Genomic DNA, 22,037 nt, shown 5'->3' on the forward strand with positions numbered 1-22,037 from the left:
TTATAATCAATATGAACGGGACATTTCAGTTGGTATCCGAGCGTTGGTCTTAGAGAACCAGAAAATTTGCATTAGTGTGTCTTATCGAGTTTGTTAGGATGCATTAGTGACTCTGGACTTCGACCGTATTTTCTTTAAAAATGATTGCTCAACATTTTTTTTGGAAACTATATATTATTAACATGTAAATATTATGTGATATATTAATCTCTTAACATATTTGATATTGTGTGATAGATATCTACCTCTAGCACAAATCCCATTAACTCACCTAATAATAACGAAGAGTCGAATATATATTGGCAAGATTCACAAGTTCCCGAAGAACCGGAAGAAGAGGAAACAGAACCGGAAGAAGAGGAACCGGAAGAAGAGGAACCAGAAGAAGAGGAACCGGAAGAAGAAGAGGTTCTGGAGGGGGGAATAGTAGGAACCACAAAAAACCGGTCAAATAAAAGAAAATCCTCAACCAATGGACCAAAGTTAATAATGGTCAATGGTGTTTCCGCTAAGGAAGCAAAATATTGGGAAAATTACCAATTTTCCGATGAATCGGATCCTGATGAGGATTCTGATGATGTTATAGAAATTACCCCGACCCAATTTAATGAGGCAAAAGAAAATAATAAGGGAAAAGGCATCAAAATAGAGAAATCTGATTCCGACCCCGATGAACTTTATATGTACCGTCAACACCCGTATTTTCAATATCGTGACAATAACCTGGGAACCTCTAAACCACCAGGTTTTTCTAAACCAATGTGGAAAACGATGACTCATATTAGAGGAACATCATATATCCCTAGAAGATTAGGAAAAAGAACCAAGTCCGAATAAGAAGAAACCAGTGATTCAGATTAAAGGGGTGTGAGCATGTTGTGTAATAAATGTATTGTAGTGTGCTTGTACTTTTATGTTCTATGTAAAAATTGCTTGTATTGTTTGTTATTACGAATCTAATCCTTGTCTATTTTACAGTATAAAAACAAAATGGACGTTAAGGTTAGACAACCGAATATTTTAGAAGACCTACCAGAGGATATGATTGAGGAAATCTTGTCTAGAGTCGGTCAGAATTCATCAGCACATTTAGTTATGGCAAAATTAACTTGTCAAACATTTGAAAGACTTTCCGGAAATGCCTTAGTTTATAAAGGGCTTTTCTTTGATAGGTGGGGTATATCACATTGGGGAGACCGTAAGTTACGCCATGTTTTCTTTAAAGCATTAAATGCGGGGAACCCAAATGCAATTTTACGCTACGGGTTAAGAACCTATTTTGACTCAACATATCCCAACATAGGATTTCGTGAATTAGAAAGAGCTTCTAACATGCAACATAAAGAAGCATGTTATGCTTACGGGTTAGTGATGTTCGCTTCTTACCAAAGTGAGAAAAAGAATATCGGATTGCAACTTTTAAATAAAACCTTCCCACAAGTGACGGATTCAGTAGTTGGGGTGAGAAATAAGGTTTTTAGATTATTACGGGGCTGTTGGACATTACGAAACCCTCGTCCTGTTGATGACGTTACAACATGCTGCCTAGCCAATGGTCATAAAGGTTATTTTCCATAAGACCAAGGATGGGAAGTCGTCTTAGTAAAACCAGAATGCATGACTTGTTTCTGGACTTATGAATTACGTGTCTTTATTTCCTTTGCTGAACAACTTGCGTATTAACTAGATTTATCTTCAAAACTGTCCTGTATCATAGTGTACTATATTTCATGTTATATGTAATATAGCGAAGTTGTAAGTTTGAAGAATATTTGTATGTAGTATATTATTATAATCAGTTTTTCATATGGAATTGTAGTAGTTGAATTGTATATTAGCTAATAAGTATGAACTTAACGGGTAGGTAGTACCCGAATTTAAACTTATAAAACGCTAATATGAAGAAAAAGCTTTTTTAAATGAGTTCATATTATGCTACGAAATACTATTGACTACTCTTAATATTCTGTATGATTAACTCGATTCAGTTGTCTATTTTGAAGGAAATGGCACCGACTACTCGACACACCATGAATATGAATGAAGAGGAATTTTGTACCTTTCTTGCTGCAAACATAGCCGCAGTACAGGCTGTGCTACATACCAACAATAACGCTAAATCTAGCAATGCAGCTAACGGCGCAAGAAATCGTGTAGGATGCACCTACAAAGACTTCACTGCCTGCAAACCTTTGGAATTTGATGGAACCGAAGGACTAATTGGATTGAAACGGTGGACTGAGAAAGTGTTTGCCATAAGTAAGTGTACTGAAGAGGACAAAGTTAAGTACGCTACGCATACCTTCACAGGTACTGCGTTAACGTGGTGGAACACCTATCTTGAACAGGTAGGACAAAATGCTGCTTACGCACTACCGTGGCCGGCATTCAAGCAATTGATGAACGAGCAGTACCGTCCTAGAAACGAAGTCAATAAACTCAAGGCAGAACTTAGAGAGTTACGAACACAAGGGTTCGACGTTACCACATATGAACGACGATTCACAGAGTTGTGCCTATTGTGCCCGGGAGCATTCGAAGATGAAGAAGAGAAGATCGACGCGTTTGTAAAAGGGTTACCAGTAAGGATTCAAGAAGATGTAAGTTCACACGAGCCCACTTCTATACAGAAGGCAAGTCGAATGGCTCATAAACTCATAAATCAGATTGAGGGAAGAATTAAAGAGCATGCGGCCGAAGAAGCCAACACTAAACAACTCAAGAGGAAGTGGGAGGAAAACGGTGACAAGAGTCACCAGTACAACAACAATAACAATTACAACCACAATCGCAACAACTATCCCAACAACCGCAACAACAATCGCAACAATAACCGCAATCCTAACAATAACTACAACAAACATCCCAACAACAACAACAACTACAACAACCGTTTCAACAACAATAACAATCCCAACAACAACCTCAATAACAACAACGGCAACAAAAACCAAAAACAGCCATGTCATAGGTGTGAAGAAAATCACCAAGGGTTTTGCACGACATTTTGCAACAGGTGTAAAATAAATGGTCATAGCGCGACAAAGTGTGATGTCTATGGACCAAAGTTTAACATAACTAAGGGAGCAAATAATGCCGGAACAAGTAATGCCGAAACGAATAGTGTCGGAGCAAGTAATACCAACGCTGTTTGTTATAAATGTGGAAAACCGGGCCACATTATTAGAAATTGCCCGAATCAGGGGAATACTAATGGGCAGGGCCGTGGAAGAGTTTTCAATATTAATGCGGCAGAAGCACAGGAAGACCCGGAGCTTGTTATGGGTACGTTTCTTATTGACGATAAATCTGCTTATGTTTTATTTGATTCGGGTGCGGATAGAAGCTATATGAGTAGAGAATTTTGTGCTAAATTAAGTTGCCCATTGACGCCTTTGGATAGTAAATTTTTACTCGAATAAGCAAATGGTAAATTAATTTCAGCAGAACGGAATCGAGAAATTAAACTGGTTAGCGAAACATTTAAGATTGACTTGATACCAGTAGAGTTAGGGAGTTTTGATGTGATAATCGGTATGGACTGGTTGAAAGAAGTGAAAGCAGAGATCGTTTGTTACAAAAATGCAATTCGCATTATACGAGAAAAAGGAAAACCCTTAATGGTGTACGGAGAAAAGAGCAACGCAAAGTTAAATCTTATTAGTAACCTGAAGGCACAAAAACTAATAAGAAAAGGTTGCTATGCTGTGCTAGCACACGTCGAGAAAGACAATTCCGAAGAAAAGAACATCAATGATATTCCCGTCGCAAACGAATTTCCCGATGTATTTCTGAAAGAATTACCGGGACTACCTCCACACCGATCCGTTGAATTTCAAATAGACCTTGTAGAGGGAGCTGCACCAATAGCTCGTGCTCCATACAGACTCGCACCTAGCGAAATGAAGGAACTTCAGAGCTAATTACAAGAACTTTTAGAGCGTGGTTGCATTTGACCAAGCACATCACCATGAGGAGCTCCTGTTTTGTTTGTCAAGAAGAAAGATGGTACATTCAGGTTGTGTATCGACTACCGAGAGTTGAACAAACTTACCATCAAGAACCGCTACCCACTACCGAGAATCGACGACTTATTTGATCAACTACAAGGCTCCTATGTTTATTCGAAGATCGATTTACGTTCTGGATATCATCAAATGCGGGTGAAGGATGATGATATTCCAAAGACTGCTTTTAGGACGCGTTACGGTCATTACGAGTTTATGGTTATGCCATTTGGATTGACTAACGCACCAGCTGTGTTCATGGACCTCATGAACCGAGTGTGTGGGCCATATCTTGACAATTTTGTCATTGTTTTCATCAATGACATACTTATTTACTCGAAGAATGATCAAGAGCACGAAGAACACTTGAGAAAAGTGCTAGCGTTATTAAGGAAAGAAAAACTATACGCTAAGTTTTCAAAGTGTGTATTTTGGTTGGAAGAAGTGCAATTTCTCGGTCACATAGTGAACAAAGAAGGTATTCAGGTGGATCCAGCAAAGATTGAAACCGTTGAAAAGTGGGAAACCCCGAAAACTCCGAAACACATACGCTAGTTTTTAGGACTAGCTGGTTATTACAGAAGGTTCATCCAAGACTTTTCCAGAATAGCAAAACCCTTGACTGCATTAACGCATAAAGGGAAGAAATTTGAATGGAAGGATGAACAAGAGAAAGCGTTTCAGTTATTGAAGAAAAAGTTAACTACGGCACCTATATTGTCATTACCTGAAGGGAATGATGATTTTGTGATATATTGTGATGCCTCAAAGCAAGGTCTCGGTTGTGTATTAATGCAACGAACGAAAGCAATTGCTTATGCTTCTAGACTATTGAAGATTCACGAACAAAATTATACGACTCATGATTTGGAATTAGGCGCGGTTGTTTTTGAATTAAAGACTTGGAGGCACTACTTATATGGGGTCAAAAGTATTATATATACCGACCACAAAAGTCTTCAACACATATTTAATCAGAAACAACTGAATATGAGGCAGCGTAGGTGGATTGAATTGTTGAATGATTACGACTTTGAGATTCGTTACCACCCGGGGAAGGCAAATGTTGTAGCCGACGCCTTGAGCAGGAAGGACAGAGAACCCATTCGAGTAAAACTATGAATATAATGATTCACAATAACCTTACTACTCAAATAAAGGAGGCGCAATAAGGAGTTTTAAAAGAGGGAAATTTAAAGGATGAAATACCCAAAGGATCGGAGAAGCATCTTAATATTTGGTAAGACGGAACCCGGTATAGGGCTGAAAGGATTTGGTTACCAAAATTTGGAGATATGAGAGAAATGGTACTTAGAGAAGCTCATAAAACCAGATACTCAATACATCCTGGAACGGGGAAGATGTACAAGGATCTCAAGAAACATTTTTGGTGGCCGGGTATGAAAGCCGATGTTGCTAAATATGTAGGAGAATGTTTGACGTGTTCTAAGGTCAAAGCAGAGCATCAGAAACCATCAGGTCTACTTCAACAACCCGAAATCCCGGAATGGAAATGGGAAAACATTACCATGGATTTCATCACTAAATTGCCAAGGACTGCAAGTGGTTTTGATACTATTTGGGTAATAGTTGATCGTCTCACCAAATTAGCACACTTCCTGCCAATAAGAGAAGATGACAAGATGGAGAAGTTAGCACGAGTGTATTTGAAGGAAGTCATATCCAGACATGGAATACCAATCTCTATTATCTCTGATAGGGATGGCAGATTTATTTCAAGATTCTGGCAGACATTACAGCAAGCATTAGGAACTCGTCTAGACATGAGTACTGCCTATCATCTACAAACTGATGGGCAGAGCGAAAGGATGATATAAACGCTTGAAGACATGCTACGAGCATGTGTTATTGATTTCGGAAACAGTTGGGATCGACATCTACCGTTAGCAGAATTTTCCTACAACAACAGCTACCATTCAAGCATTGAGATGGCGCCGTTTGAAGCACTTTATGGTAGAAAGTGCAGGTCTCCGATTTGTTGGAGCGAAGTGGGGGATAGACAGATTACGGGTCCGGAGATAATACAAGAAACTACCGAGAAGATCATCCAAATTCAACAACGGTTGAAAACCGCCCAAAGTCGACAAAAGAGCTACGCTGACATTAAAAGAAAAGATATAGAATTTGAAATTGGAGAGATGGTCATGCGTAAAGTTTCACCTTGGAAAGGCGTTGTTCGATTTGGTAAACGAGGGAAATTAAATCCAAGGTATATTGGACCATTCAAGATTATTGATCGTGTCGGACCAGTAGCTTACCGACTTGAGTTACCTCAACAACTCGCGGCTGTACATAACACTTTCCACGTCTCGAATTTGAAGAAATGTTTTGCTAAAGAAGATCTCACTATTCCATTAGATAAAATTCAAATCAATGAAAAACTTCAATTCATCGAAGAACCCGTCGAAATAATGGATCGTGAGGTTAAAAGACTTAAGCAAAACATGATACCAATTGTTAAGGTTCGATGGAATGCTCGTAGAGGACCCGAGTTCACCTGGGAATGAGAAGATCAGATGAAGAAGAAATACCCGAATTTATTTCCAGAAGATACGTCAACACCTCCAACTGCTTAAAATTTCGGGACGAAATTTATTTAACGGGTAGGTACTGTAGTGACCCGAACTTTTCCATGTTTATATATATATTAAATGAAATTTTTATTTACATGATTAAGTGTTTCCAACATTTTAAGCAATCAAACTTGTTAAGACTTGATTAATTGAAATTGGTTTCATATAGACAATTGATCACCCAAGTTGACCGGTGATTCACGAACGTTAAAACTTGTAAAAACTATATGATGACATATATATGGATATATATATAGTTAACATGATATTATGATAAGTAAACATATCATTAAGTATATTAACAATGAACTACATATGTAAAAACAAGACTACTAACTTAATGATTTTGAAACGAGACATATGTGTAACGATTATCATTGTAACGACATTTAATGTATATATATCATATTAAGAGATATTCATACATCATAATATCATGATAATATAATAATTTAAAATATCATTTGATATTATAAACATTGGGTTAACAACATTTAACAAGATCGTTAACCTAAAGGTTTCAAAACAACACTTACATGTAACGACTAACGATGACTTAACGACTCAGTTAAAATGTATATACATGTAGTGTTTTAATATGTATTCATACACTTTTGAAAGACTTCAAGACACTTATCAAAATACTTCTACTTAACAAAAATGCTTACAATTACATCCTCGTTCAGTTTCATCAACAATTCTACTCGTATGCACCCGTATTCGTACTCGTACAATACACAGCTTTTAGATGTATGTACTATTGGTATATACACTCCAATGATCAGCTCTTAGCAGCCCATGTGAGTCACCTAACACATGTGGGAACCATCATTTGGAAACTAGCATGAAATATCTTATAAAATTACAAAAATATGAGTAATCATTCATGACTTATTTACATGAAAACAAAATTACATATCCTTTATATCTAATCCATACACCAACGGCCAAAAACACCTACAAATACTTTCATTCTTCAATTTTCTTCATCTAATTGATCTCTCTCAAGTTCTATCTTCAAGTTCTAAGTGTTCTTCATAAATTCTACAAGTTCTAGTTTCATAAAATCAAGAATACTTCCAAGTTTGCTAGCTTACTTCCAATCTTGTAGAGTGATCATCCAACCTCAAGAAATCTTTCTTATTTAAAGTAAGATATCTTTCTAATACAAGGTAATACTCATATTCAAACTTTGATTAATTTCTATAACTATAACAATCTTATTTCGAGTGAAAATCTTACTTGAACTTATTTTCGTGTCATGATTCTACTTCAAGAACTTTCAAGCCATCCAAGATCCTTTGAAGCTAGATTCATTTGTCTCTTTTCCAGTAGGTTTATCCACAAACTTGAGGTAGTAATGATGTTCATAACATCATTCGATTCATACATATAAAGCTATCTTATTCGAAGGTTTAAACTTGAAATCACTAGAACATAGTTTAGTTAATTCTAAACTTGTTCGCAAACAAAAGTTAATCCTTCTAAATTGACTTTTAAAATCAACTAAACACATGTTCTATATCTATATGATATGCTAACTTAATGATTTAAAACCTGGAAACACGAAAAACACCTTAAAACTGGACATACGCCGTCGTAGTAACACCGCGGGCTGTTTTGGATTTGATAATTAAAACTATGATAAACTTTGATTTAAAAGTTGTTCTTCTGGGAAAATGATTTTTCTTATGAACATGAAACTATATCCAAAAATCATGGTTAAACTCAAAGTGGAAGTATGTTTTTCAAAATGGTCATCAAGACGTCGTTCTTTCGACTGAAATGACTACCTCTTACAAAAACTACTTGTAACTTATATTTCCAACTATAAACCTATACTTTTTCTGTTTAGATTCATAAAATAGAGTTCAATATGAAACCATAGCAATTTGATTCACTCAAAACGGATTTAAAATGAAGAAGTTATGGGTGAAACAAGATTGGATATTTTTTGATTTTTGTAGCTACGGGAAATATTAACAATTCTATACGAATCATATCCTAGCTAACTTATATTATATTATACATGTATTCTAATATATTATGTAATCTTGGGATACCATAGACACGTATGCAAATGTTTTGACATATCATATCGACCCATGTATATATATTATTTGGAACAACCATAGACACTCTATATGCAGTAATGTTAGAGTTAGCTATACAGGGTTGAGGTTGATTCCAAAAATATATATACTTTGAGTTGTGATCTAGCCTGAGACGTGTATACACTGGGTTGTGGATTGATTCAAGATAATGTATATATATATATATATATATATATATATATATATATATATATATCGATTTATTTCTGTACATCTAACTGTGGATAACAAGTTGTAGGTTACTAACGAGGACAGCTGACTTAATAAACTTAAAACATCAAAATGTATTAAAAGTGTTGTAAATATATTTTGAACATACTTTGATATATATGTACATATTTGTTATAGGTTCGTGAATCGACCAGTGGCCAAGTCTTACTTCCCGACGAAGTAAAAATCTGTGAAAGTGAGTTATAGTCCCACTTTTCAAATCTAATATTTTGGGATGAGAATACATGCAGTTTTATAAATGTTTTACGAAATAGACACAAGTAATTGAAACTACATTATATGGGTGAATGATCGAATCCGAATATGCCCCTTTTGCTTGGTAGCCTAAGAATTAGTAAACCGATCTACTAATTGACGCGAATCCTAAAGATAGATCTATTGGGCCTAACGAACCCCATCCAAAGTACCGGATGCTTTAGTACTTCGAATTCGTTTTTATCATGTCCGAAGGATTTCCCGGAATGATAGGGGATATTCTTATATGCATCTTGTTAATGTCGGTTACCAGGTGTTCACCATATGAATGAATTTTATCTCTATGTATGGGATGTATATTGAAATATGAAATCTTGTGGTCTATTATTATGATTTGATAATATATAGGTTAAACCTATAACTCACCAACATTTTTGTTGACGTTTTAAGCATGTTTATTCTCAGGTGATTATTAAGAGCTTCTGCTGTTGCATACTAAAATAAGGACAAGATTTGGAGTCCATGCTTGTATGATATTATGTAAAAACTGCATTCAAGAAACTTATTTTTGATGTAATATATTCTTATTGTAAACCATTATGTAATGGTCGTGTGTAAACGGTATATTTTAGATTATCATTATTTGATAATCTACGTAATGCTTTTTAAACCTTTATCGATAAAATAAAGGTTATGGTTGTTTTAAAAATGAATGCAGTCTTTGAAAAACGTCTCATATAGAGGTCAAAACCTCGCGACGAAATCAATTAATATGGAACGTTTATAATCAATATGAACGGGACATTTCAAGTGTTATGGTCATTTGCTTCTATAAATCAACGTCTCGTTATATATACATATGATAGTATTAATTTAAATCCAAAATGTTTTGTATTAAGTTAAAATTATAATTAATCACTTTGTAAAATATATATATATATATATATATATATATATATATATATATATATATATATATATATATATATATATATATATATATATATATATATATATATATATATATATATATATATATATATATATCATTTTGTACATATCATATAGAATTAAAATATTATATTTTTGTTTTTCAAAAATAATTATATTTCGAAGATCATTTATAATCGTTTAAATAATAGAAAATATATTATATCGTATTACGTTTTCGTTTTTGAAACACTATATATATATATACTTGTAATTTATAATATAAGCTTTAATTAAAATCCTTCAAAATTCATAAACAAATTATCTTATAAAATGTTTTAATAATAACGTTCTTTTTAAACTGAAAACGTTTTGTACGTTTGGAACTATATGAAATAAATATAAAGATTTTGTTTTCCAAAACTAACTGTATTTAAGAATCATTTTGTTTAAAAGTTAAAATAATGGAAATCGTTATATCATAAAACATATTAAGAAAATAAAATTATAAATACTCATTATAGGTTTCAAGTTTTTAAATTACCATTTGATGATGAAGTGTGAGATAAAGTTCAGAGGTTAAAGGAACGTATGAAATTATTTTAAAATAAAACATCGATATTTATTTTCTAAGTTATCTATATTCCATAATATTACTTTCACATTAAATATTATGAAAGCTAATAATTACCGTATTAAAAGTCACTAGGATAATATTGTAAATCATGAATTGAATTTCAAACAGGAATCTCCACTAACCCTTGTCTAATTTTCGTTAATTGACACATTTGTTCTTACTTGTAAATCACTTTACCAATTATTTCGAATACCGTTAAAAAGGAAAGGTTTCCTAAATCAAAGTGGACCTCTCAACAGAGACTCGTAATCATACAATGTATCTGATAAATCAATCATTTGATATTATCTTCTAATTCCATCGATAATCATATTGAAACAAATACGTTCATGTAAAGTATTATACGTTTAATACTTTGTTAATATTCTTAAGTTATAATATATATACATATATATATATATATATACAATCATATCCATTTATATAATGGTTCGTGAATCGTCATAGTTTGGTCGAGGTTAAATGAATGTATGAACATAGTTTAAAATTTTTGAGATTCAACATTACAGACTTTGCTTATCGTGTCGGAAACATATAAAGATCAAGTTTAAATTTGGTCGGAATAAACCGAAACGAATAACTTTGACAGAACTCGAACAGCTCACGGCCATCCTAGACGATGCTGTAATCAGTCCCGAATCTGTGGATAGTTGGCGTTGGTCTATGAGTGGTATGGGCGTTTCATAACTAAGGTATTATCCGATAAAATAAATGCAATTATTTTAGGTCCCGATACAAATAACTTTGAAAAAATGAGGAATAATTTTGTTCCAAAAAAAGTAGAGGTTTTTGTATGGAAGGCCAAAAGGAAAAGATTACTAGTGTTGTTGGAACTCGATAAGAGAGGTATAGACCTTCATTCCACCCGTTATCCTATTTGTAATGATTGTTTTGAGAAGGTGGACCATGCTCTTTTACTTTGCAATGATAGTTTGGCTATATGGGATAAGATCTACAAGTGGTGGGATATTCATGGTACTACAAATTTGAGTATTAATGAAGCCTTTCGTGGGGTCTCTTCTCATCAAGTGTCGAGATTGGGTGCGAAGATTTGGTAAGCGGTGGAATGGACGTGTTAATATCTAATATGGAAGAACCGAAATCAAAAAGTCTTCTCAAATAAAGGATGGAATCCGCCGGTCGCACTAAATGAGATACAAGTTAAGAGCTTTGAGTGGATCGCGAAACGTTGCAAAAGTATAAAGATCGATTGGCACAACTGGCTACACAATCCGCAAGTCTTTTTGTCATAAGTTGTAATTAGTCGAGATATGTAAAACTATGTTACTATGTTGCAACCTTTGCATCATGGTGATTTGGTTTCCTTCAGTGAGTCTTGCTATGATGTAAAAACATTGTGAGGTTAATAAAATTCTATCTGCCTTTCATAAAAAAAAAAAAGTGTTGCTGCACATGCCCAACTATTATGCGCCCAAAATATTCAGCACAGTTAACTGATTATTATGTTATGCTGTAACTACCCTTTTCAAATAGGGGGATGATTCTCACACACACTTTTTTGATCCTCACACACCTATTTTAACATTTTACTCTTCTAATAATACTCAATTAGTGTGTGAGGATCAAAAAAGTGTGTGTGAGAATCATCCCCTTTTCAAATATTAACGGCGAACATGATTATATTAATAATTGAACCAGGACAGCCTTTTGTTTTAATACAAGTTTCTTTTTAACCCCTAAAAGCTTGAAGGAAGTTTTAATTTATTGAAAGTTTTATTTTTTAACCTCTGAAGTTTGGAATTATTCACAATAGTATCCTGTACATTGTATTGTTGAGCTCCAAAAACTTATACTTTCTCAATCATAAGTTAAAATTAATTAATAAAATAATAATCACACAGGTTTATTGGTATTAATTATTAAATCAAAATTACGAGTGATGTACTAGCATAAATTTGGGAGGGATGGAGTGTTAATAAGTGTAGTTTCAACCGCGCTTCATTGCGAGTATAAATTGCTACGTATGTAAAATTCATTTATTATTGAACCTATTTTTCTTTTCATATTAATATATATATGTAATATGTAATATATGTAATATGTAATGTAAAAGTTTGGTATACAAAAGGTCCACAATTTATTTTTGAGCAGGATCTATAAAATTGACTAGGACGACCCTAAATGGTGCAAATGAATCTAATGTAAATGGGTCAAAATTCAAGACATGGACACGATAGAATGTATATCTAAATTAATAGTTGTATAGTGCAAATGAGTCAAATGTAAATGGAACAGAACCCATACATAATAGAAAATGAGTCAAATCAATTACATGGGCAACATGTTCAAAACTGATATTATCATAAAGAGTTGTTCAGAAGGCCATTCCAATTAAGAAGCTTTTATCTTGAACAACTTAATATAATCATAAAATCGAATGTAAAAGTGCACTACATAAGATGGTCATACCTTTAGTATAACAAAAGTACTCACACAAGAATCAACACTTACGCACTAAAATACACTTACACACCAACATCAAATAGCTTATTGTCATCAACCATAGATCTTCTTAGCTGCAATAAGAAAACAAACTGATAGTATAAATTATTTAAAGAAAATTAGATAATGACGAATGAAGCTTAAACTCTAAATTCTAAATCGGCTAAAAAAAATTTCATTTTTGATTATCATACATCATTTTTGGTTATTTAATTTTATCTAAACAATAAATACTACCCAGTTAAACCTTAAAACTCTAAACCCTAAATTTTAGGGTTTAATTTAGAAAACAATATGTGCTTATTGCCTTAAACCTCAAAAAAACAATGAATGTTTTTGTGAATTAGGGTTTTTAAAATTTACGGTTCTTGTTCTTTAAGGGGGCGAAGATGAAGATGAAATTGTAAGAAGAAAGAAGAGGAAAATATGTAAATTGAAAAATGTACTCTCACTTAACGGAATAAAACTAGTGTATAGTTAAAGATTGGACTATCCACGAAAGAAATGCAAACTAATGAATTTTTTTTTTTTTTTTTTTTTTTTTGGTAAGCGAGGAAACCCTCCTATGAGGAAAGCACATTGGCTCCCCCATAGAAGGTAAAACCTCGGGTAATCAAGCCCCCCGAGCGCGAGACCTGGTATCGGATGAATTGCGCATTATGCGCACCCTCTAGTCACACTCTCTTTTTGAACAATTTGGCATAGTCAGGAATTGAACCCGGGTGGTGTGCTTCATTGGGCAACTCGGTGGCCACTCAGGCAAGCCTGAATGGTTAAACTAATGAATTGTTCATGTCAAAACATAAAATTTGGACTATCTACAAAATGTTTGACAAACTACAAGGACTATTCGTGTAATTTTGTCATTTAACTTTGAAGAATTTTCATTCTGCAGAATAAACCGAAACGAAAAAAATGAACTAAATTTTAAATAAAGCCAAATTTATTTATGATGTACTCCGTTTAAGATATGTTGATGTCTATTCCGGTTTAGCTCTTGGTATATTTATGTTTATATGCTGTTAGATTGAAATTAAGGGTGCGTTTAGGTGCCTAAAAGTCGAAAACTCATATAATCATTTTAAAAAATTTATATTGAGTTGAAAATTATCAGTGTATTCAAGTCAATATTTTGTGAAGAAGTTTTTCAAGAAACTGAAAGTACTAGTAATCAGTTAGCTAACTACAAATGCATTAGCTGTCCATTCTGGGATACAAAGAATTCAAAAGCATATATTTATTTTGGTACTAAGATCAAGGTATAGAAGTACTCCGTAATATATATGATGAAACTCGTATTGTGTAATCATGTTGCTAGCTAGTATTTAATAGCACCCAAGTTCTTCAACCAAGGAAGAACTTCTTCTACACCTTCAGTTAAGCTTCTTGGTTTGTAGTTCAGTTCTCTTATGGCCTTCTCACACGAATAAGCCCACTGGTGTCTCATAACATACGCAACCTGCAGTTTCAAATTACAACTTATAAACATCACTTATAATCAATCCTTCTACCCAGAAGTGGTGAACCGGTTAATTTGGGTATCGGGTCATCATAACATATTTGTTCCTTTTCGGGTAAGGTTTAATTATCTGGTCGGGTTGGGTTCGTTTGATCTGACGAGTCAACACTTTCCTATCAATTTTCATCGTTTTTGCCGTTAGAAAAAAAAGTGATTTACTAATATTTGGATTTGCTAACGAGACTATCGTTAAACTGCAAAAAATACTTGTAAACTTCAATAACTGCGTTACAAAAGTCAAAACTATACCTTCATGTACAACTCATTGATTCACATTAATGACAACCCTAAGGACTATCGTTAGAAAAATCTTTAATAATTTTATTTTTGCAAGTGATATACAAGGAATTATATGCACACAATCTGAACTGACCCATCTTTCTTTAAAAATGGGTCAGACACTCATACTTGCAACTTCTAGTTCTTCAATAGGATAAAGCATAAAAGTGGAAGTACGTACCGAGGGGCTGATCGATGGAAGTTTTCCGGTAATTACTCTAGAGATTAGTACACCTAACCAGCCATAAAGCTCGACCACGAACATAGAAATGTTAAACCAAGGCTTTCTTGTGTTAGTGATAGCGGCAGCTATATCCAAAACTTGATTTAAAGATACATTTTCTCCAGTAAGAAGGTATCTTTCGCCTAATTGACCTTTGTTTAAAGCTGAAATGAAACCATCTACCACATCATCTACATGGCAGAACGAGAACTTATCGTTTCCATGACCTATGTACCCAGGCAAGCGCCCATTAAATCGTTCAACAAGCTGATAAGATGGAATAAAAAGTTAAAAATTAAAACCATCAACATTTTCATAGATGAAAGTTGAACCAGATAACACATAAATAAGTTTGTTTATGAAAATTACCAAATTGGACACAAAATTCCCTCCTGTAACTTTACCAGGTCCATATATTAATCCAGGATAAACAGCAATTATAGGTACCCCTTCCTTCGCAGCATCTAAAGCAATCTTGTCAGCTATAACTTTTGATTTCTCGTACTCGGTACAAAAATATTTGGTTGAATGCATCTATGTAAAACATATTCAAAAACTCGTTGGAAATGATTTTCTTTTTCTGTTTTTCATATTGTTTACCTAGTTAATTCTTTACTTATCGACCTTCAAAGACATAATTACAAAAACAGTCACTGTGGTTTGTTCTAAATTTCAAGTTAAAAAATAATTTCTTTGACAAGGACAATCATTGTGGCTTGTATATATTATAACAGTCCATCCGTCAAATGAACATTAAACAATGCCGTTAACTTTCATCATATGCCTTGCACATTAGGGTATTTTTTTCGTTTACTCTTTTTCCTCACCTCCTTCATACCTTTAATTTCTTCACCTTCTTTTCCAAAATAGTAAGCCCTAATTTTTTTCATCTTCTTCATAACATGTATAAACAAAGATTAATCAAATACAAAATAAAAATAAACCAGATATGAAACAAAAGGTAGTAATTGTAATTACTGTTAGAAATAGGAGGTTATGTGTATATTATTTGTGGAAGAGAGGATTAATGATTTAGATGTTTGATTGATCTTGAAGACTTTGTTTATTACTTGATTTGCTTGATTACAAATGAGGGGTGAAGCCCTCTATTTATACTACTCAATGGAGTAGTCTAGAACTCTTCATCAACTAAAATCTAGATATTTCCTAAGTATTTTCTAGACTTAGATATTTTTACATGATTATTCTACACACATTGACTACTACACATTACATGAAGTTTCTAGATATTGGACTACAATCTTGATCCATATACTTGTATACTTGCAAGCCCATATCCAAAACAAATAGCCCAAATCAAGTTTAGTTTCCAACAGCCCCCCTTAAACTTGATTTCTTCACTCCGAGCATATTCCGTAATCTCTGAAAAGTCTCGTGTTTTAGAGGCGTTGTGAAAATATCAGCAACTTGGTCGAATGACTTCGTGTACTTTATCTGCACCTCTTTATTTGTAACACACTCCCTGATGAAATGGTATTTCGTATCGATGTGCTTGCTTCGATCATGGAAGACTGGATTCTTTGCTAGAGCAATCGCAGACTTGTTATCCACATATATCTCCGTAGCTTCCTTTTGGAAAAACTTAAGCTCATTTAGTAACTTCCTGAGCCATATTGCATGACAGGTGCACGATGTTGCTGCTACAAACTCGGCTTCACACGTTGACAGAGTCACAATGGGTTGCTTCTTCGAGCTCCATGTGAACGTTGTATCTCCTATATAGAACACGAAACCACTCGTACTCTTACGATCATCTATGTCTCCAGCCCAATCACTATCACTGTATCCAACTAACTTGAAGTGATCAGAAGGCGAATAAAACAGGCCATAGTCAATCGTACCTTTGATGTAGCGAAGTATCCTCTTGGCCGCCTTCAAGTGATTTATTGTAGGTGCTTCCATATATCGACTTACTAGTCCAACTCCGTAGAGAATATCTGGCCTCGTGCATGTTAGGTACCTCATACTTCCAACCAAACTCTTGTATTGTGTTGGGTCCACCAAGTATCCTTCATCATCTTTTGACAATTTGAGATTGCAATCCACCGGTGTGTTCATTGACTTGCAGTCATTCATCTTAAACTTCTTGAGCACCTCATTCGCATAACCTTCTTGGGATATAAATATTCCTTCTTTCTTTTGTTTTACCTCGATCCCAAGATAGTAAGCCATAAGTCCAATGTCGGTCATCTCGAACTCCCGAACCATTGCTTTCTTGAACTCCTCAAACATTTTGGGATTACTACCGGTGAATATCAAGTCATCCACATATAGGCACATAATCATAACATCTCCATCATTGCTAACTTTGGTGTAGAGGGCATGCTCATGGGGGCATTTCGTAAAGTCATTCTGCTGGAAATACTTGTCTATCCTGCTATTCCATGTCCGAGGCGCTTGCTTCAACCCGTATAAGGCCTTTTTCAATTTTAGCACCTTATTCTCTTGGCCTTTCACGATGTATCCCAAAGGTTGTTCTATATAGACTTCTTCTTCTAAATGGCCATTAAAGAACACGGATTTGACATCCATTTGATAAATCTTCCAATTATGTTGAGCCGCAAGTGAGATTATCAATCTTATAGTTTCTAGACGAGCGACGGGAGCAAATACCTCGTCATAGTCTATGCCGGCTCGTTAACTATATCCCTTCGCCACCAACCTTGCCTTATATCTTTCAACTTCACCTTTGGAATTCTTCTTGGCCTTGTACACCCATTTTACACCAATAGCCTTATGTCCCTTTGGTAGTGTGGCAAGATCCCACGTATTATTCTTCTTGATTGCTTGAATCTCTTCGTCCATAGCACGTTTCCACTTTTGGCTTTTTGCTGCGTCTTCATAACTTATTGGCTCACAATCGGCAAGAAGGCAGAACAATGATAGATCCTCCATAGGCTGGGTTACCTCGTACAACTCCCTAATGCTCCTTGTGGGATGTTGTAGCCTACTTGATTCTCCTCCTGATGTTGGTGTCACTTCATTAGGTGTAGTGGTTGGAGTACGTAGAGAGTGCGGAGGTGGTGTACTAGAAGGTTCTTGAACTTCAAGATATTCTTCGTTCCTTGCAGTACTCTCGAATGGATAAGGGAGAAAGTCGTAGTTCTCCTCTTCGGGAACATTCCAATCCCATGTTGCTTCTTCGTCGAACACCACATCTCGACTTGAGATTACTTTACCGGTCTTGGGATTGTATAACTTGTAACCCTTCGAACTTGAGTCATAGCCCACGAATATGAGTTTCTCTCTTTTATCATCGAGCTTTATCCTCTTCTGATCTGGCACATGAGCATATGCCACACTTCCGAACACTCGAAGGTGTGAGATGTCGGGCTTCCTTCCACTCCAAGCTTCAATGGGCGTTTTGTTCTTGACGCTTCTAGTGGGCGAGCGATTTGCTAGATAGATTGCACAGTCCACTGCCTCAGCCCAAAACTCCTTAGGCATCCTTTTGCTCTTTAACATACTCCGAGCCATATCAAGAATGGTCCTATTTTTTCTTTCCGCAACACCATTTTGCTGAGGTGAATACGGAAGGGTTAGAGGACGTCGTAACCCATTGTTGTCGCAAAATTCCTTGAATTCCTTGGATGTGAACTCTCCTCCACGATCGGATCTCATCGCCTTTATGGTGAGACCGCTTTGATTCTCCACAAATGCTTTAAACTTCTTGAACATTACAAAAGCTTCCGACTTCTCTTTTAGAAAATAAACCCATGTCTTTCGACTAAAATCATCAATGAATAGAAGAAAATATCTATTTTTACCCAAAGAGGGTGGGCTGATGGGTCCACACACATCCGTGTGAATAAGTTCTAGAGGTTTCTTCGCTCTACTAGAAGCTTCTGTTGGAAAACTGTTTCGGAAGTGCTTTCCTAGAAGGCATCCCTCACATATTTGATCCGGATGATTAATTGGAGGCAAACCCTTCACCATTCCTTTACTTGATAATAATTTTAAGCCTCTAAAATTTAAGTGCCCGTATCTCATGTGCCAAAGCCAAGAATTATCTTTGAAACATGCTTTTAAACATCTTGGAATGTCATGTTGAATATTTAGCATGAACATCCTATTCGTTGACATTGGTACCTTAGCAATCAAACCTCATTTTTGGACTCTTAAAGAAAGGGTACGATTTATCATGTGAATATCATAGCCTTTCTCTAAGAGTTGTCCAATACTCAGTATATTCGTCTTCATATTGGGCACAAAATACACGTTAGAGATAAATTGATGCCTTCCATTTTTCAAGCGGATGAGAATCTTACCTTTGCCTTTAACCAGGACTTTAGAGGAATCTCCGAAGGTGATATTTCCACTAATTACCTCGTCTAACTCCACAAACATGTTTTTGTCACCGCACATATGGTTGCTTGCACCCGTGTCGAGATACCACAAATTTGATTCTCCGTTATCTTCACCTTTGCATGCTAGTAACAAAGTGTTTTTCACGGCTTCGGTATCTTCTTGCACTAAATTTGCTCTTTCTTGCACGTAATTGTTTGACTTCCCGCATTCCAAAGCATAGTGGCCAAATTTATGACAATTATAGCATTTGGTTTGAGAATTGTCATACCTTGGCCTTCTACTTGTGTCGCCTCTTCCGTGACCTCTTGTCGGGTGAAAATCTTGACTTCTTTCTTCATTTTTATAAGAACTATAACCTCCACGTTTGATATATCCTTGCCCTCGTCCTCGGCCACGTACTTGACCACGACCTCGTTGACTCGTTTGATGAGTCTTTTCACTGCTCTCTTCCTTGAAAGAGAGTTTTGCTTGTAAAGCTTGCTCCAAAGGCTCCTTATTTTTCTTATTGAACATCTCTTCATGGGCTTGTAGTGAACCCATGAGTTCATCGATAGTCATTGATTCTAGATCTTTAGATTCTTCGATGGCTACGACTATATAGTCGAATTTTGAATCTAATGATCTAAGAATCTTCTCAATGACTCTTACATCACTTAGAGTTTCACTATTCCTCTTTAATTGATTGACAACCGTCAAGACTCTTGTAAAATAATCAGAAATTGATTCTGAGTCTTTCTTATTTAAGGATTCGAACTCACCTCGTAGTGTTTGTAGTCGAACCCTTTTCACCTTATCAACTCCCTTATAAGAATTCTCCAAGATCTCCCATGCTTTCTTGGCGGTGGTTGCACTTGCAATTTTCTCAAAAGCTCCATCATCTACACTTTGTTGGATGATGGAAAGAGCCTTTTGATCGTTCGTCTTCATTAATTTTTTCTCCTTGCCGAGAGGACCTTTTTCTGCAGGTTCCTCATAGCCTTCCTCCACAATCTCCCATAAGTCTTGTCCACCTAGGAAGTTCTTCATTTAGATGCTCCATCGATCATAATTATCCTTTGTGAGGCGAGAAAACGTGATGACATTGTTGGCCATCATCTTGTCGAACCAAGCTCTTGATACCAATTTGTTAGAAATAGGAGGTTATGTGTATATTATTTGTGGAAGAGAGGATTGATAATTAAGATGTTTGATTGATCTTGAAGGCTTTGTTTATTACTTGATTTGCTTGATTACAAATGAGGGGTGAAGCCCTCTATTTATACTACTCAATGGAGTAGTCTAGAACTCTTCATCAACTAATATCTAGATATTTCCTAAGTATTTTCTAGACTTGAATATTTTTACATGATTATTCTACACACATTGACTACTACACATTACATGAAGTTTCTAGATATTGGACTACAATCTTGATCCATATACTTGTATACTTGCAAGCCCATATCCAAAACAAATAGCCCAAATCAAGTTTAGTTTCCAACAATTACTTACTGTTTTTGCAACAATTGCAAATCATAATGACCGTTCTTATTAAAATAAAAGTTTAGAGACTGAATAGAACAAACCACATTGACTATTTTTGTAATTATGTCACACTCAAACAACAAACAATAGTAATTACTTGACTTTCATCGGCAATATATCCATCAGTTGATCCCAAAGCAAAAAACGATGACGTATAAATGATCTTTTCTATTGTATCCGTCTCTTTACACGCTTCAAGTACGTTCTTCAAACCTCCAACATTTACCTACTCATTGCGTATTAATTGCGTACTGTTTATTAAGATAATATTAAACTGGTAAAACATATATGAAATTATGAATGTTACCTTGAGTTTCAAAGCTTACATTGAAAAACTTTGAAGGATCTGGAAGCCATGATTCGACTATAGCAGCGACATGAAACACCACACTGCAACCTGAACAAGCGGCTAGAATCGAAGGATAATTAGTCATGTCACCATACGCAAGCTCTAGATCTATGTTTTCCGACAACATAGGAAGGAAGGAAAGATCACTAGTTTGACGGACAAAAGCGCGAACAGAATGACCATGTTGGATTAACCCATGGCAGAGTCTTCCACCCAAGTAACATGAAGCACCAGTCACCAACACTTTCATACTTCTAATTAGTCACACATTGCCTCGATCCTGTAGGCTTTGATATTTATACACTAACACAAATAACTTTGTTAAAAGGGCAGTCCTACAACCTATTAAACCTATGTACACCATAGGTACAACCTATCAAACCTATGCGTACACCATGGGGTCGCCTATCCACCACGATTGAAATATTAATTGGCGTACTAATTATACGTGAGCTTAGTGTAAGTCTATATGAAATATTTGCTCTGGTTAAAGAGTGAAGATAAGAAAAGAGAATTTAATATTGAAGAAAAGTTTGATGTTCTCACTTACTGTAGTAATTAACATCAAATTAGGCTATTATCTAGTAATTACAAGGGTTTAACAAATACCTTGTATACTTGTGAAGGTTAACACGTAAAGGTC

The 22,037-nt window shown here is 35.1% G+C and overlaps 1 protein-coding gene across 1 annotated transcript; it reads right to left on the reverse strand.

The window, feature by feature from the left end:
* Positions 1 to 14,489: 14,489 nt before the first annotated feature.
* LOC139844309 (uncharacterized) lies at positions 14,490 to 21,644 on the reverse strand. Its single transcript, XM_071834532.1, has 5 exons — positions 21,372 to 21,644; positions 21,143 to 21,271; positions 15,562 to 15,726; positions 15,151 to 15,459; positions 14,490 to 14,630 (listed from the first exon to the last, which is right to left on the reverse strand). Exons 1-5 carry the CDS (start codon positions 21,642 to 21,644, stop codon positions 14,490 to 14,492), a joined length of 1,017 nt encoding a protein of 338 aa, XP_071690633.1.
* Positions 21,645 to 22,037: the final 393 nt, after the last annotated feature.

Source organism: Rutidosis leptorrhynchoides, chromosome 4 (assembly GCF_046630445.1).
Source record: "Rutidosis leptorrhynchoides isolate AG116_Rl617_1_P2 chromosome 4, CSIRO_AGI_Rlap_v1, whole genome shotgun sequence".
In the NCBI taxonomy this organism is placed as follows: domain Eukaryota; kingdom Viridiplantae; phylum Streptophyta; class Magnoliopsida; order Asterales; family Asteraceae; genus Rutidosis; species Rutidosis leptorrhynchoides.

Coding starts and splice junctions, on each gene's coding strand:
- LOC139844309 (XM_071834532.1), bottom strand. CDS start 21,644: ATGAAAGTGTTGGTGACTGGTGCTTCATGTTACTTGGGTGGAAGACTC. Junction 15,460..15,561: donor GGAATTTTGTGTCCAATTTG/GTAATTTTCATA, acceptor CCATCTTATCAG/CTTGTTGAACGATTTAATGG. Junction 14,631..15,150: donor TTCCATCGATCAGCCCCTCG/GTACGTACTTCC, acceptor TTGAAACTGCAG/GTTGCGTATGTTATGAGACA.